Here is a 15,490-nt window from a genome sequence, read left to right on the forward strand (position 1 = left end):
ATCCCCCAAACTTTAGGCAAATATGGATGGGCCTCATTCAATTTCTTGAAAAGTCTTTAAAGCAGAGCTGAGGCTTCCCTGAAAACGCAGCTTCAGCCTGTCCCTGAGCTTTCTGCCTGTTCTCCCTACAGCCAGCCATGAACTTCAGGGTGACCTAGATCAGTAGTTGGCAAACTCATTAGTCAACAGAGCCAAATATCAACAGTACGATTGAAATTTCTTTTGAGAGCCAAATATTTTAAACTTAAACTTCTTCTAACACCACTTCTTCAAAATAGACTCGCCCAGGCCGTGGTATTTTGTGGAAAAGCCACACTCAGGGGGCCAAAGAGCTGCAAGTGGCTCGAGAGCCGCTGTTTGCCAACCATGGGCCTAGCCTAAGCCGATTCCTTGCAATATGCCTCTTAATATATATCTCCTACTGGTTCTGTTTCTCTGGTTGACCCTGACTAATACAATCCTTCACCATGCCACATCATAGAACAAAGAAAAATTCTTTTTCCATCAAATAGCCCAGGGCTCAGATTCAAGGTTAAAGGATTAAGGCTTGCATACACTGTTTACCAAAGAAGAAAATGCCAAATAGCAAAAGCAGCACGAAAAATCAATCCTCTGCACCACAGGAGCAATATGAAAAGCAAATGAGTTGAGTTCAATATAAAATGTTCTCTGTGGGATTATAAAAATTAGCACTGTTTCATATGTAATATCCAGTTCTCCTGAGACTGGCATCCACCTACAACAAACCACCATGGGCCAATCAGGATCACAACCACATCCTCAGACACTTGATGATAAAAAATATTGATAAAAAAAAATATGCTCAGAAACACAGTCATTATTTCTTTTCATCTTATCTTCAAACAAACCTCCAGTTACCCTATCTACCCAGGAATCCCTCCATACAACTACAAATAAAAGAACGCACTTGTTTTCCAAACTTCTGTGTTTTTATGTGTGTCCTGTGTGTATCCAATTGTCCTGAATCCAAAAATAAAATTTTAAACTATACTCAGATAGTTCGAAAAGCTATTGTTAATTAAAAATAAAAATCATTTATAGCATCTAAAAATTTGATGTCCTTTCAGAGAGAACTCTTGAGATGTCTGAAAACAAGAATAAATAAATCAAATTAATAATTACTAGTCTTAATCTTGCTCCCTCCACTCTTTTACATATAAAAGCCTTATACATCAATGTGATGTTTTGGTAAAATGCTTTTGGCTTCCATCCATTTTGTGTTAGCTCTTACTGAGATGTATAAATGAAACACAGCCGTATATTTATAGATTCCTTTTATAGAAATATCTAATGTAGTTGTAGAATGAAAAAAGAATTAAGACCTGGATATATTTTATCAATTAGGTCATAATATCCAAAAAACGGTGCATTGAATTCTATCAAAGATTTAGATTTAACATGACAACTAAATCTGCAGGTGTAGGCTTCAGGCTAATCTATATTTATTGGGACTTGCAAAAAAAAAAAAAAATAAGTGATACTTTTAACCAGCTGATACCTCCAAGATGACTGTCTTTCTCTATCTCCTGGGAAACAATGTTCACTATCCAAGATGCCACCTCTGCTCCATATTGTGACAAGAACCCATATGTTGCAGATTGGAACAGGCTAGGCAGTCACTGTCTAAAAAGAAATCAAACTGCTCTTATTCCAAATAAACCCAGGAATGAGGTTACTGAAGCAAATTGATTCAAGTGGCAATGAAGCATCCAACTCCCCAATTCCACTAACGTTGCTGAAGAAAAGTACTTTCCCAAAGATTTGTGTAAGTACATATAATGAAGGGTGAAGATTACCACTATTCAATTCATCTGTGTATAGCAGATAAAAGTGTGTTTCTACAACTTATTAGAGGCCCAGTGCACAAAATTTGTGCACAGGGGAAAGGGGTGGTCCCTCAGCCCAGCCTGCACCCTCTCCAATCTGGAACCCTTTGAGGGATGTCCGACTGCCCACCGGGATCAGGCCTAAACCAGCAGTTGGACATCCCTCTCACAATCTGGGACTGCTGGCTCCTAACCGCTCACCTGCCTGCCTGCCTGACTGCCCCTAACTACTTCTGCCTGCCTGCCCAATCATCCCCAAATGCCCTCCCCTGCCAGCCCAATTGCCCTCAACTGCCCTCCCCTGCTGGCCTGGTTGCCTCCAACTGCCCCTTCCTGCCATCCTGGTCGCCCCATGCAGCCTGCTGTTCAGTCATTTGGTTGTCCCTCACTAACCCCCCTGCCAGCCTGGTCACCCCACGCAGCCTACTGTTACTGTGATGGCATACCAGACAATTTGCATATTCCCCTATTATTAGTATAAATTGTCCAACTCCTTGTATTTAACCATTGGTAGCACCAATATTCTTCAGGAAATTTCTCTAATTTCTATAGATGATGCTCTCTACCTCCGAGCCTCATCTACCTGGAAAAATGCTATGCAGCTAAAGAATTTAACATCCTAAAAATCTATGAACTGATATTTGAAAATATTTATCTCACAAATTCAATATATACTAAGACGACAAATGTGATTAAAAATTATCCAGAGCTAAATTATTAGCTTCTTCATGTGGAAGCTAATTCAAAGGACACCACATACAAGGGAGGAGCAGTGGGTTTGTCTTTTCCTATTTGAATGCTGTCAACCTGCAAAGTTCAGCACCTGTAGATAATAGTTTAGAAGAGCCCTGAGCAGTCTTGTGCTTCAATGTTTTAGCCATCATTCAAAAACCGGTGTTTGTGACAAGGGTAGAGGATTAAGGTACCTCAGAATAGAATGTAAGAAAAAAGTATAGAATGTAAGATAATTGGTGTGCCAATTATCAATGATAATTAAAAATAACTGTAAAATGATATTCCAAAATTGACCACCAAAGTAGCTTTAGCAACTTGCACACCTACCAGCAGCATATCAAAGTACCTGTTTCTCCACACCCTTATGAACATGTGATATTACTAGACTTTTAAATGTTATGTTTTTGTTGTTTTTAATTTTCATCTTTCCAGAATTACTTATAAGATTTTATATACATACTGATTGTTTGGATTACTCTTCCAAGAGTTGCCTATTTGAGGTAGTTTATCTTATCAATTCCAGGGAATTTATACATTATGAAAACATTACTTTTTATTGATCATCTTTTGGTAACTTATTATACCTTCCCTTGAGGCTATTCCAAGTATCTCCATCCTCCTCCTAGATGTTTCCCTTACTGTCACCTTTCTTAGTTGATAATCTCCCTTCATGCTATAATGAGGAAATTAACATTTAAAAAATTCATTCAACAAATATTTCATGGGTACCTACTATCTACTGAAGATACCATCTTTATAATATAGATGTTATAACATATCATATGTAACAAGATACAATCCTTGCACTCACAAAGCTTACAATTGGGTAGTAGTATATGGTACTTAAGAGTACTGAGACAGGGAACAATGGGGTGATTGGAGAAGTATCTGCTCAGGAGATGATGTTTAAACTTTTATCTAAAGAAGTTAACATAAGGAAGGACAGGATTAAAGTGTTAAGGGCAGCTCTAGGTATGGTGCAGCATGTACTAGAAACTGAAATGTCAGCCAAGACCAAATGAAGTTGAATCACAGGATGCAAGGAAGAAAGTGCAGAGTCAAGATAGGAGAACATAAAGGCCGTGGTAAGAAATTAGAGTTTTAACTACAATGGGAGTGGGGGTCACTAAATGTTTAGAAGGGGAGTGGTATGAGATGAGGTAAGCCAGAGTTCATGCAGAACACCATGCTAGCCAAGGAGTTCAGCTTTTATTCTACACTAGAGGCCCAGTACATGAAATTTGTGCACGGGGAGGGGAGGGTCCCTCAGCCAGGCCTGCACCTTCTCCAAACTGGGATCCCCTGGGGGATGTCTGACTGCCTCTCACAATCCGGAACCACTGGCTCCTAACTGCTCACCTGCCTGCCTGCCTAATCACCCCTAAACACCTCTGCCTGCCAGTCTGATCACCCCTAATCACTTCTGCTTGCCTTCCTGATCGCCCCAACTGCTCCCCTACCGACCTGAACACCCCTAACTGTTCTCCTGCTGGCCTGATTGCCCCTAACCCACCTCTAACTTGCCCTAAACCCAGGATCCAGGATTCCCTCCTCCAGCCGGCCAGGACCATGGGGAGGTGGCTTGTCCCTCTCCCGGGCCGCGGACACAGCTGCTGGCGCTCGGGACCATGAGGACTGTGGGGAGTGTGGACTGTCCCTCTCTGGGACTACAGATGCAGCCACTGGGCGTGCAGCTTGTCCCTCTCCCAGGCCATAGCCTGGCTGGTTCCCATTCCTCTCTTGCGAGCTCATTTGTGCCTGGCTGGTCCCCATTCCTCTCTTCCCAGTGTTGAGTGTCTGAGCCATTACAGCATGACAGCATGATGATCATTTGCATATTAGCTCTTTATTATATAGGATGCCCCACATATACTGTGATTTCCTTCCTTTACATCTACTCTTTCATGTCTTCTCCCACCTAAACACACACACACACACACATAGATATGCCTACCTATCAAAATTCTAGGACTTATCTCAAATATAACCTCTTCCACAAACCTCTTCTTACTTTATCTGTATTTCTTTTATAGCCCATATAGTCTACAGATGATCAATATTTATATATGTGACTTACTCCTCTATTAGAGTACATGAAATAGGGGCTTTTTCACATCTCCTGTAGTACTTAGTGAGCCAGGTTTGTGGTGTGGTTTGTTTTTTTGTTTTGTTTTTTGTTTTTTAAATAAAGGTCATCTTTGCATAGCCAACAAACAAATCTCAAGCAAACTAAGTAAAAAACAAACCAGAGAACCTATAAGCAATCAGAGTTGCTCGTGAATTTTTAAGTCATTACCATCTCTCATGTGATAATTATCTTCCAATGGTTGGCTCAGCTGTGCCCCACTATTTGCTCCTACTTGTCATTAAAGCCTCACATATTATTCATTCTCATTCTATAGTGTGTATGCAGGAAGGCAGCAATGTAAGCTCCCTTGCCTGTGATTCTTCCCACAGATAATAGAAAATAAATTGCAATTAGATTTTGGTAATTGTATATAATTAACTCAAAATGAGCTGTTAATTATAAAAAATATGTTTTTTACATCCTCGTTATCTCATTTATTTTAGTTCCAAATTCTTAATGCCCCACTTGAGTAAGTTTAATATTTTAAATACATAATATTTTTAATACTAAGATAATTTAAATTTCCAAATAAACAAAACTTAGCTTAAAATTAAATTTTATCTCGGGAGTTCTACTGGCAAATGACTGTCAAACTCTTAAATGCAGTTAACATTGACATTTTAAAAAATATATATATTTTTATTGACTTCAGAGAGGAAGGGAGAGGAAGAGAGAGAGAGAGAGAGAGAGAGAGAGAGAGAGAGAGAGAGAGAGAGAGAAACATCAATGATGAGAGGGAATCATTAATTGGCTGCCTCCTGCACACTCCCCAACGGGGATGAAGCCCGAAACCTGGGCATGTGCCCTTGACTGGAATTGAACCCAGGACCCTTCAGTCCACAGGCTAACACTCTATCCACTAAGCCAAACCAGCTAAGGCTGCAGTTAACATTTTAAAGGCCTTAATCAAATACATGTTAGAAAATACTTGTTTGAAAGTAGTGCATGGTTCTGCCAAAACCAGTTTGGCTCAATGGATAGAGCGTCGGCTTGGAGACTGAAAGGTCCCAGGTTCGATTCCGGTCAAGGGCATGTACCTTGGTTGCGGGCATATCCCCAGTTGTGGGTGTGCAAGAGGCAGCTGATCGATGACTCTCTCTCATCGATGTTTCTATCTCTCTATCCCTCTCTCTTCCTCTCTGTAAAAAATCAATAAAATATATTAAAAAAAAAAAAGAAAGAAAGTAGTGCATGGTTCTGTCTTATTTTTGTCATAATTATCTGAATGTAGGATATGGAAGCCCAGGTGTACCTGAACTTCTAAAGCATGTCCATCTCTTAAACTAAAGCACTAGCTTCCAAAGCATTCACTACACTTACCTGAACAGCAGTAATGAAAACTTTCACAAACTGGGAGTATGAATTGCTGCAACTTTTTGCAAAAGAAAATTGGTATTGAATCTTATAATTTATAATTATAAATTATATAGAAATATATGTCGGTAGAAGTAACAATTCTATTTTGGGGAATTTATCCTAAAAACAGATGTAGCAGAACACAAGATTAAGTACATCTTGCTTGTTATAGTATTGTGTAGTGGTAAAAACTTGAAATAATTTGAATGTCCAACAATGGAAAAGCTGGATATGTTAACAGTGTTCATAGAAACTACGGACTGTTATGCATTTATAAGAAATGAGTTAGCATTGGAATTAGTGTTCTATTGTTGCTATAACAAATTCTCACAAGTTTAGTGGCTCAAGCAACAGAAATTTATTATTCTATACTTCTGTAGATCAGAAGTCTGACACGGATCTTACTGGGTAATACTGGGGTGTTGGCTAGGTTATGTTCCTTTCTGAAGGCTATTCCCTTGCTCATTTGGGGTGTTGGCAGAATTCAGTTCCTTGCAATTGGTCAGTTGAGGTACCCATATCCTTGCTGGCTGCCAGCTGACGACTGTTCTGAGCTCTAAAGGCTACCTGCATTCCTTGGCTTGTGACCTCCTTCTTCCATCTTCAATGCCAGCAATGGCAAGTTATCATTCTCATGCTTGGAATCTTCTTTCCTCTTTCCATATCATCTCTCTGACACAGCAAGAAAAGATCCCCCAGTTTCCAGGACTCAAGTGATTAGACTGAGACCACCTAGATAATCCAGGATAACATCCCATCTCAAACTCTAATCCCTTCATCATATCTACCTAGTCCCTTTTACCATGTAAGGTAACATATTGAGAGGTTCCAGGAATTAGGACACAGACACTTATTCTGCTTACCATAGTTCTATATTTAAAAATCTGATAGATGACCATGAAGTACTAATGTTCAGTGAGGGATGGGGATGGGAATGTAGTGAATGCTTTGGAAGCTAGTGCTTTAGTTTAAGAGATGGACGTGCTTTAGAAGTTCAGTTTCATATAAAATATTTATAGATATTGTACATATATGGAGACATAAAGAAAGGTATAGAAGGATACTAACTTGAATTTAACCAAGATAATCATAATAGGGAATAGAATGGGGGATGAAATATGACAGATCATTTCTTGATGTGTTTTTGGATGTTCTACTTTCTATAATAAAATATTTTTCTTTTGAAATTTAGCAAAGTTTGATTAAAAATAAAATGGAATATGGAAAAGCACTTGAGATCTTGCTTCCCAGCACTGTTATTAGTTTGGCTCAAATAAACTCATTAAAAAAAAAAAAGGTGGAATATGAAACAAAATGTATAATATAAAAACCCAGCTCATGCCTGGCCTATATGACTCAGTGGTTGAGCATCAACCTGTGAACCAGGAGGTCACTGGTTCAATTCCTGGTCAGGGCACATGCCTGGATTGTGGGCTGGATCCCCAGTACGGGGAATGGAGGAAGGAGGCAGCCAATCAATGATTCTCTCTCATCACTGATGATTCTATCTTTCTCTTTCCCTCCCTCTCTGAAACCCATAAAGAAATATCTTTTTAAAAAAGACTCTTAAAAGATTCATATATAATTTGAGCTAGCAGTCCACTTATAGGAATCTATAACAAGGAAATAGGCTGAGATAAGTAAATTATTTATTTACAGAAAGGGTCTTCAAAGCATAATTATAATAGCAAAATCGTGTATTATCCAACAACAGGCTTATAGATAAACACTGAATAATAGATGTCACGCATAAATATTTGTTGAGTGAATAAATTACTGTGTTTTCATAAAAATGTAATGGCATCAGAAAATATGATATAGTGAAAAAAGCAAACAATAAAATTCTATACAAGCATAATATTACTAAATATAGAATATATAATTATTAAAGAAAGATTAAAACAGGAAAAGGGCTGAAAAGATTGTTTCTGATGGTAGGAATATAGGAATAATTTTTATTTTCTTCTTTATACTTTTCTATATATATTCAAAATTTCATAATGAAATATATTTACTCATATGATCAGAAGGCTGGATTCACCAATATGGAGATTTAACTATACTCTAAACATATCCTTCATCTCTATGTCCTACATATTCTTGCCTTGACCCACTGCCCGAGTTTACCTTGGTCCAGAGTCACTACCATTCATATCCAGGTTGAGTTCTCTGGGCTTAGTAAGCTGGTTATCAGCAATCAGTTCATTTGAGTTAAACACAGCTTGAGTTCTTAACCTGAAAAAATTAATTCAGAGAAAGTTTTATCCCATGGAACCTAAGAAACTGAATGCTAATCCTTAAAAGACCGTTCTCTTATAGCTATATTATCCAGCAGTTATTTTCAAATTAAAAAGCTATAAAAAATACTAAATACACATTAATAAAGACAAAGCAGTTTCATAGTAATTTAAATTTTCTTTACTTATAGAGGATTGGAGGAAGACTGAGTTGGTTAGAATATAATTTAAAAACTCAACATTATAGATGTTTTAAGAGCACTTTAAATCTCTCCTCTAGAAACTTAAAGCTTTCCCATATCCATCTTTAAGCAAGTGTTTTGATCACCAGAATCTAAAGTGTAAATTCTAATAACACTAATTAAAATGATCCTGACCATCATATCCATAGCTGCCATTTCAATTTAACATAATACTGATAATACTAGCCAAAGTAATTAGGTAAGAATAAAAAAAGATATCCCTGTTAGAAAGGAAAAAGTCAAATTGTCTGTTTTCAGGTGATACAATCTTATATTTAGAAATCGTGACTTTACCAAAAACTGTTAGAATTGTTAAGGGAAGAACAGTTTATTACTTGTTTATTTTTTAAACTAGAGGCCCAGTGCATGGATTCATGCAGGGGCTTAGGGTTAGGGTCCCTCAGCCTGGTCTGCATCCTCTTACAATTTGGGACCCCCTTGGGGGATGTCTGACTGCTGGTTTAGGCCTGATCTAAACCAGCAGTTGGACATCCCGCAAGGGATGTAGCAGTGCACCAAGAGGCAGGCAGCCAGGGAGGAGCCTGAGCTGGGGCTGGGAGCTGCTCACGTTCATCTTGGCCCACTGCACATGCCACCACTGCTTGGTAGCACTTATGCGGAGTCGGGAGAGACTCCTGCTGCTGCTGCGGCTGGGCTTGCCAGCCTTGAGCCTCGCTTCTGGCTGAGCAACTCGCCCCTATGGGAGCACAATGACCACTAGGGGACTGCTTCTGTGTTGAGCATTGGCGTCCTGGTGGTAAGTGCATGTCAGTCCCCCATGGTGAGCACACAGCAGGGTGCTGCTTGCCCCTTGCCAAGGCACTGAGGGTCAAGCAGGCCCTCGCAGAGAGCAGAAAGCAGGGCCCCTGAAGCAAGCAGACAGCCAGACCCTGCAGGCCCCTTGCTGTTGGGCCAGGGGCCAAGCAGGCCCCCACAGAGAGCAGACAGCAGGGCCCCCAAAGAGAGCAGACAGCAGAGCCCCTAAAGTGAGCAGACAGCTGGGTCCTGCTTGCCCCTGGCCGTGGTGGCGAGGGGCAAACCGGCTTCTACAGAGAGCAGACACTAGGGCCTGCGGTGGCATCAAGTAGGCAGGTCCACAGACAGCAGAGAACCACAGGGAGCGGGCCTAAGCTGTCAGTAGGACATCCCCTGGGGGCTCCCAGATTGGAGAGGGTGCAGGTCTGGCTAAGGGACCCCCACTCCCATGCAAAAATTTCATGCACCGGGCCTCTATATATCAAGCAACTGGAATGACAGAACAACCGGAATGACTAGTTGCTATGATCGGAGCCCTGATCAGCACCCTCCAACTTCCCATGGTTCCACCCCCCCAAACAGCTCCCCACCCTACCCCAATCAGGGGCAGGGCCGGCAGGCCAACCACTCACAGGCCCTCCCCGCTGGCCAGCCCTGGCCAGCAATCAGGGCCAATCAGGTTCCCCCCATCCTGCCTCCTTTCTTTGCCACCTACATGCTGCCGCCACCACCGTGTGGTTCCCCACCTCCCGGCCTCCTAGTCTCCCTGCTTCCTCCTTCCCTCGCTCTCTCAGTGCCCGCCACCACCACTGGTCTCCCACCATGTTCCACGCCACCCCATGGTGGTCAGCTCACGTCATAGTAAGCGATCGAATTCCCAGTCTCCCAGTTGAACACCTGGGGGGACAATTTGCATATTAGCCTTTTATTATATAGGATGTCATGGTGGAGAGACATAAATATGGAATGATGACAACTAATTATACTTCTTTACAATCGAATTCCACATGCTGAAATCTCAAGCTTTTACTTAAATGCCTAATGCTCTTTACAATGACATCAAACAGTGAAGGATTTTGTGTAATGGTGATATCATTAAAAAATATTGTCATTGGAATCTGGCAAAAATTACACTGCACTTTTTAGTAGTAAATATTCTAAGCTAACTTTTTGGGAGACAAGGTAATCTTTCAAATCTTCCAAAGATGACAGTGGAATTTACGTAGTAGTCATAATCTGTCCTCATCCTGAGGAAGCTAAGACCCCAAGGAACCTGTTCCTACACATTTGTTACAGAATGCAGAGTCATTTTATCCTGTGCTCGCAAAGCGACAGACGCTGCTGAAGGACAGGTAGGACTCACCAATTGTAGTCCAGGCGAGACTGATGAAGCTGCTGCTGTTTTAGGAGAAGCTTTGTCTCCTGCTTGGCCAGCAGATGCTGAAGGCGCTCCTTTTCAATTTCCAGCTCCATTTTTTGAAGCATAAGTTGCTGCCTTCTATCTTCTGATAGCTGCTTTTTGAAATCAATTTCACTGGGCTGCAGTACCTCTTGGCCATGCATCAGAGATGCCCAGGAGCGCCCACAATAATGGCATGATTCCGGGTGTGTCTTGGAATATTGAGGGGCCATGTCTGTAGGATGGCTAACGGGAACATGATCTGCATTTTCAGAAAGTCTATCAGCACAACACAGTCTAGACGAAGTGGGCTTAAGGTGCTGGCATTCCTTCATCTTCAATGCCTCTGGAGGAACTTTCTCTGTAGGGACTACCTCTGTTAGTTTTTTCCCTGGGGACCCATAATCACATGTTCTGGTTTCTGATGGCATCATGTCAGGAGCCTCTTTGGGATAATGAAGGGCTGATGGTTTCAAAGAATTGTTTCTGAACTCCACAGGGGGTTCTGAAGCTGAGTCCTGGTCTTTAGGCCTTTGCTTGGTATGATGGTAGATTTGTGGTTTGGCTACACTCAAGTAGGAACCATCCAGTTCCACAGATGAAGACGGGAGAGTGCTCTTCCTATTGAGAACCTAAAAGGAACCACAAGACCACTTGTCAAATAGGAGCACAATGAAATGAGTTATTTCTTTTGGCTTTTCAGAAATCCGTGAAATATTTTCAGCAAAACAAAGCTGTTTTATCTTCTTAAATAACAAACGCTGGTATTTACACAACTAAAGTAACATGTGCCACAAAGCTAAATCCACTTTTAAACAATGGAGATTTCAGTAAATCCGTAAGGATGAGAAAAAGAAAGTGTTGCTACTTGCTGCTTAAGCAAGATTTCAGGAGTTGCAAGATTTCAGGGCTACATAAAATCAACGTTGAGAAGAGGCAAAAAATGCAGCATTAAATATTAATATCTTAAAAGGTTTAGTTTTGAATACTAAGCCAGGAAATCCATTGAGCCACCTTAAATACTCTTTGAAATACTCTTTGATTGGCCATTACACAGTATGAGATTTGATGTAAAGCCTTTCACCTTATACTAATAGGATGTAAGTTACCGCTAGAAATGGGATGAGTTTTTATAAGTATTTTTACAGAACATAGATAAAACCAACACTTTCAACAAAATATGATTCTAATCCAAAGTGGTTATTTAAATACAAAACATTTAATTCCAGCTATAAACATAAGTGATTTTTCAATTAAGCTGTTCAAGTGATTATAGTCTGATAAAACCCAGGCAGAAAGGAAGCAGCTGCAAATTACCTTTGACAGTCACAGTGAGCTTTCCCAGCATTTTGCCTCAAGCTTGTTCTATTAGGGAGAACAAAATTTGGTGTAGACCCTGATTCTCAAACTTTAACAACTATCAGAATCACCTGGGGGGCTTGCTCAATGTCACTTGCTGGCTTTCATGCCCAGGGTCCCTCTTTTGGGAGGTCTGGGGCAGAACTGCAGAACCTGCGTTTGTAAGAAGTCACAGGTGCTGCTGTTGCCGTTGAGGCTGGGACCCACTTTGAGAACTACTGTTCTGTATCATGGACTATCTGGTCTCTGTATCCCTCTTCTAAGGACTGTTCTGATGAGATTGGGTTCACTCAGGTAATACTGAACAATTTCCTCATCTCAACATCTTAAACATAATCACATCTGTACAATCTCTTTTCATACAATGTACTTTACACCCTATAAAATGACACTGACAGGTTTCAGGAATTAGGACATGGACAAATTTTGGGTGGGGCATTATTCATTCTACCAGAACTTCTTTGTAAATAAATCATAAACAGTTGAGATGCTCATCTATTCTAGAGACACAGAAGGAACAAATAATTAAGATCCCTAGCAAAAGGGGAATAAAATCCCACCGGTTTACTTAGTAATAGTTGAAAATCAGGGGGACCGGTTTGGCTCAATGGATAGAGCGTCGGCTTGGGGACTGAAGGGTCCCGGGTTCGATTCCGGTCAAGGGCATGTACCTTGGTTGCAGGCATATCCCCAGTAGGGGGTGTGCAAGAGGCAGCTGATCGATGACTCTCTCTCATCGATGTTTCTAACTATCTCTCTCCCTTCCTCTCTGTATAAAATCAATAAAAATATATTTAAAAAAGAAAAAGAAAATCATGACTGGTAAAAAATGCCAACTAACAGAGATATACAGCAATGCTGTTTCCTATTCTAGGATAAAAGATGGCTATTACAATGATTCTTTAAAAATATATATATATTTTATTGATTTTTTTTACAGAGAGGAAGGGAGAGGGACAGAGAGATAGAAACATCAATCAGCTGCCTCTTGCACACCCCACTCTGGGGATGTGCCCACAATCAAGGTACAAGCCCTTGCCTGGAATCGAACCTGGAACCCTTCAGTTTGCAGGCTGACGCTCTATCCACTGAGCCAAACCTGTTAGGGCTACAATGAGTCTTAAGATTTTGAGTTCTAAAGCAATTCAAAAGGAATTCTATTAAAATGAGAATGAGTGGCATCTGGGGAGGAGACCAGGTTCTCTTCAGGACAGGCCATTCTGTACACCTTGCGGGTGCCACTGAGCAGATTACAGCTGCAGGAAAGGAGCGAGGCCTACGGCGACACTGACAACAAACTGCCTCATAAAAAAATTAACCTTACTTTACGCCAGAAAGGAAGCTCTAGTCCACATTAAGCGTTCCTAATGTGGACTTCAGTACCACTTACTGTCAACACAAATACTTAACATTTATCGTGTGCTATTTTTTATGGAAAACTATCTTTTTACAGAAGTATTATATTTAAAACTGACAGATAGATTTTTTACTGTTCCAGAGAGTTAAATTGACTATTTTACATTATCATTTATTTTCGAATACATGTATGATTAACATAACAATAGATAGCATATATGTATTATTTTATATTCTGACTTTTGTTCCTTAATATTATTTACATATGTGCATTTAAAATTTTTTCCCCATGATTATTAGCTTTATTTATTTTTTGTTTTTTAAAATCTTTATTGTTGAGAGTATTATATATATCCCCTATTTTCTCCCATTGACCCTTTTTAGACACCTCCCCCACAACCTCCCCACTGGCCCTCACATCTCATTCATATGTGTAACCTAATGAACAAAGTAAACTGATGCACAAAACAGATCCAGAGACATAAAAGCACAGAACAGATTGTCAAATCTCAGAAAGAAGGTGGGGATGGGAAGGAGAGATCAACCAAAGAATTTATATGCATGTATACATAATCCAGGGACACATAAAAAATACGCTTTTATTGATTTTAGAGAGAAAGAAGAAGAGAGAGGGATAGAAAAATTGATGAAAGAAACATTAATAGACTGCCTCCTGCACATACCCTACTTTCTAAACTATGGCATATTTTTAAATAGACTGGATAGGAAATAAAGACGTTGAAAAATATGTATTATATGACCCTGTATACATATATGCATGTACATGCAGGGGTGTAAGCATATACATGAACACACAGAATCACATACTATTCCTATGGCAATCCAGGGTTTTCCCATACTCTCGCATTCTATAAATAACGACTGCAGTGTTGCTTGTGAAATACCATCAACAAGAAAGCAGTGATGTTTTATACATTTCTGAAAATCATTTTTACAGGCAAGGCTCTGCTTTAGAGCCAAAAGGAGAGATTTGAACTAAACTGCAGTTATTATTTCTTGCAACAGGTTATTTCCTTTGCACAATGAGGAAGTGCTTACTTACAATGTACCTATGAGATATTAATCACAGGATTAGTCAATAGTACCAAAAGGTCTCATTGGTAATTCCTTTGACCACAAATAATAATTTACTATCATGGCAAGCAACTTGCTAACAATCCTCATATTCCCACTGATAGCATTATAATAATGAAAATCTCAATTTTGTAACTTTAAAATTTTCCCCTGTGCTCTTCATTTGATAGAGAGGTCAGAAATTCAAGACCTAAGTAAATATCAGGTGTCCCCCCAAAATGCATACACACATTGAATAACCATAAAGTCAGAGTTTATTAAAATACATTTCATTTCCAAACTGTAATAGAACCTACAGACAGTGTGTATACACCTTTCTAGGACACCCTAAATTACTGTGTGAGGGGCAGGTCATTGCATTGGCTGCAGAACATTTTGAGTTAATGGGAAGTAAGGCCCGAACGACATGCTGCATCTTTTAAAGTCAGGCTTACATGAACCAGTTATCAAGCTGACAGCTATGTAATGCAACAGCTGCACTGTATGTTTTGCCAAAGTCTCATCCTGAATAAATGTTCATTCTCCCCAGTGCAATTAACTCTCCTATACTGGCAGATTTTGCTAGAAGATCATCAAGGTAGATTACCTTCCAGTGTTATGAACTAAGTACTTACAGGTGTTAGTTATATCATCAGTTATAACTTACAAACTTTTGCATTTACCAACACAACCAGGCAAATGAATCATCTAATTTATGAATTATTTATAAGAAGTTCACAGCATGCTCCTGGCGTCATCCGTGGCCTTTACTAGGTCACATGACACCAATTAGAGCTGAATTTTAAATTATTCAATAACCTGAACTCTCTTGTCATTTAACATATAGATATCAATGCAGTAAACAAGTTAAATCTAATGGGCCCTAGAGGTTTAAGCTTCTCTACCGCTCAGCTGAAGCTGTGGGCCATCAGTGGAAGAGAAAAATAACAGAATGCAGCAAACACATTTGCAAGGCTCTAATAACTTATTCTAGTTCCCAC

The 15,490-nt window shown here is 39.9% G+C and overlaps 1 protein-coding gene across 2 annotated transcripts in view; it reads right to left on the reverse strand.

Annotated features, from left to right (window-relative positions):
- Positions 1 to 15,490, reverse strand: part of KIAA1328 — a gene marked incomplete at its 5' end in the record, with an annotated part of 149,250 nt that overhangs the window by 52,238 nt on the left and 81,522 nt on the right. For both annotated transcript variants that reach the window (XM_084888834.1, XM_084888835.1), the window contains 2 exons: positions 8,194 to 8,301; positions 10,665 to 11,332. In XM_084888834.1, coding sequence (XP_084744960.1) covers positions 8,194 to 8,301; positions 10,665 to 11,332 — 776 coding nt within the window. The remainder of the gene's footprint in view (positions 1 to 8,193; positions 8,302 to 10,664; positions 11,333 to 15,490) is intronic.

This window comes from Pipistrellus hanaki, assembly GCF_964339955.1.
Source record: "Pipistrellus hanaki genome assembly, chromosome: 6".
Taxonomy (NCBI): Eukaryota; Metazoa; Chordata; class Mammalia; order Chiroptera; family Vespertilionidae; genus Pipistrellus; species Pipistrellus hanaki.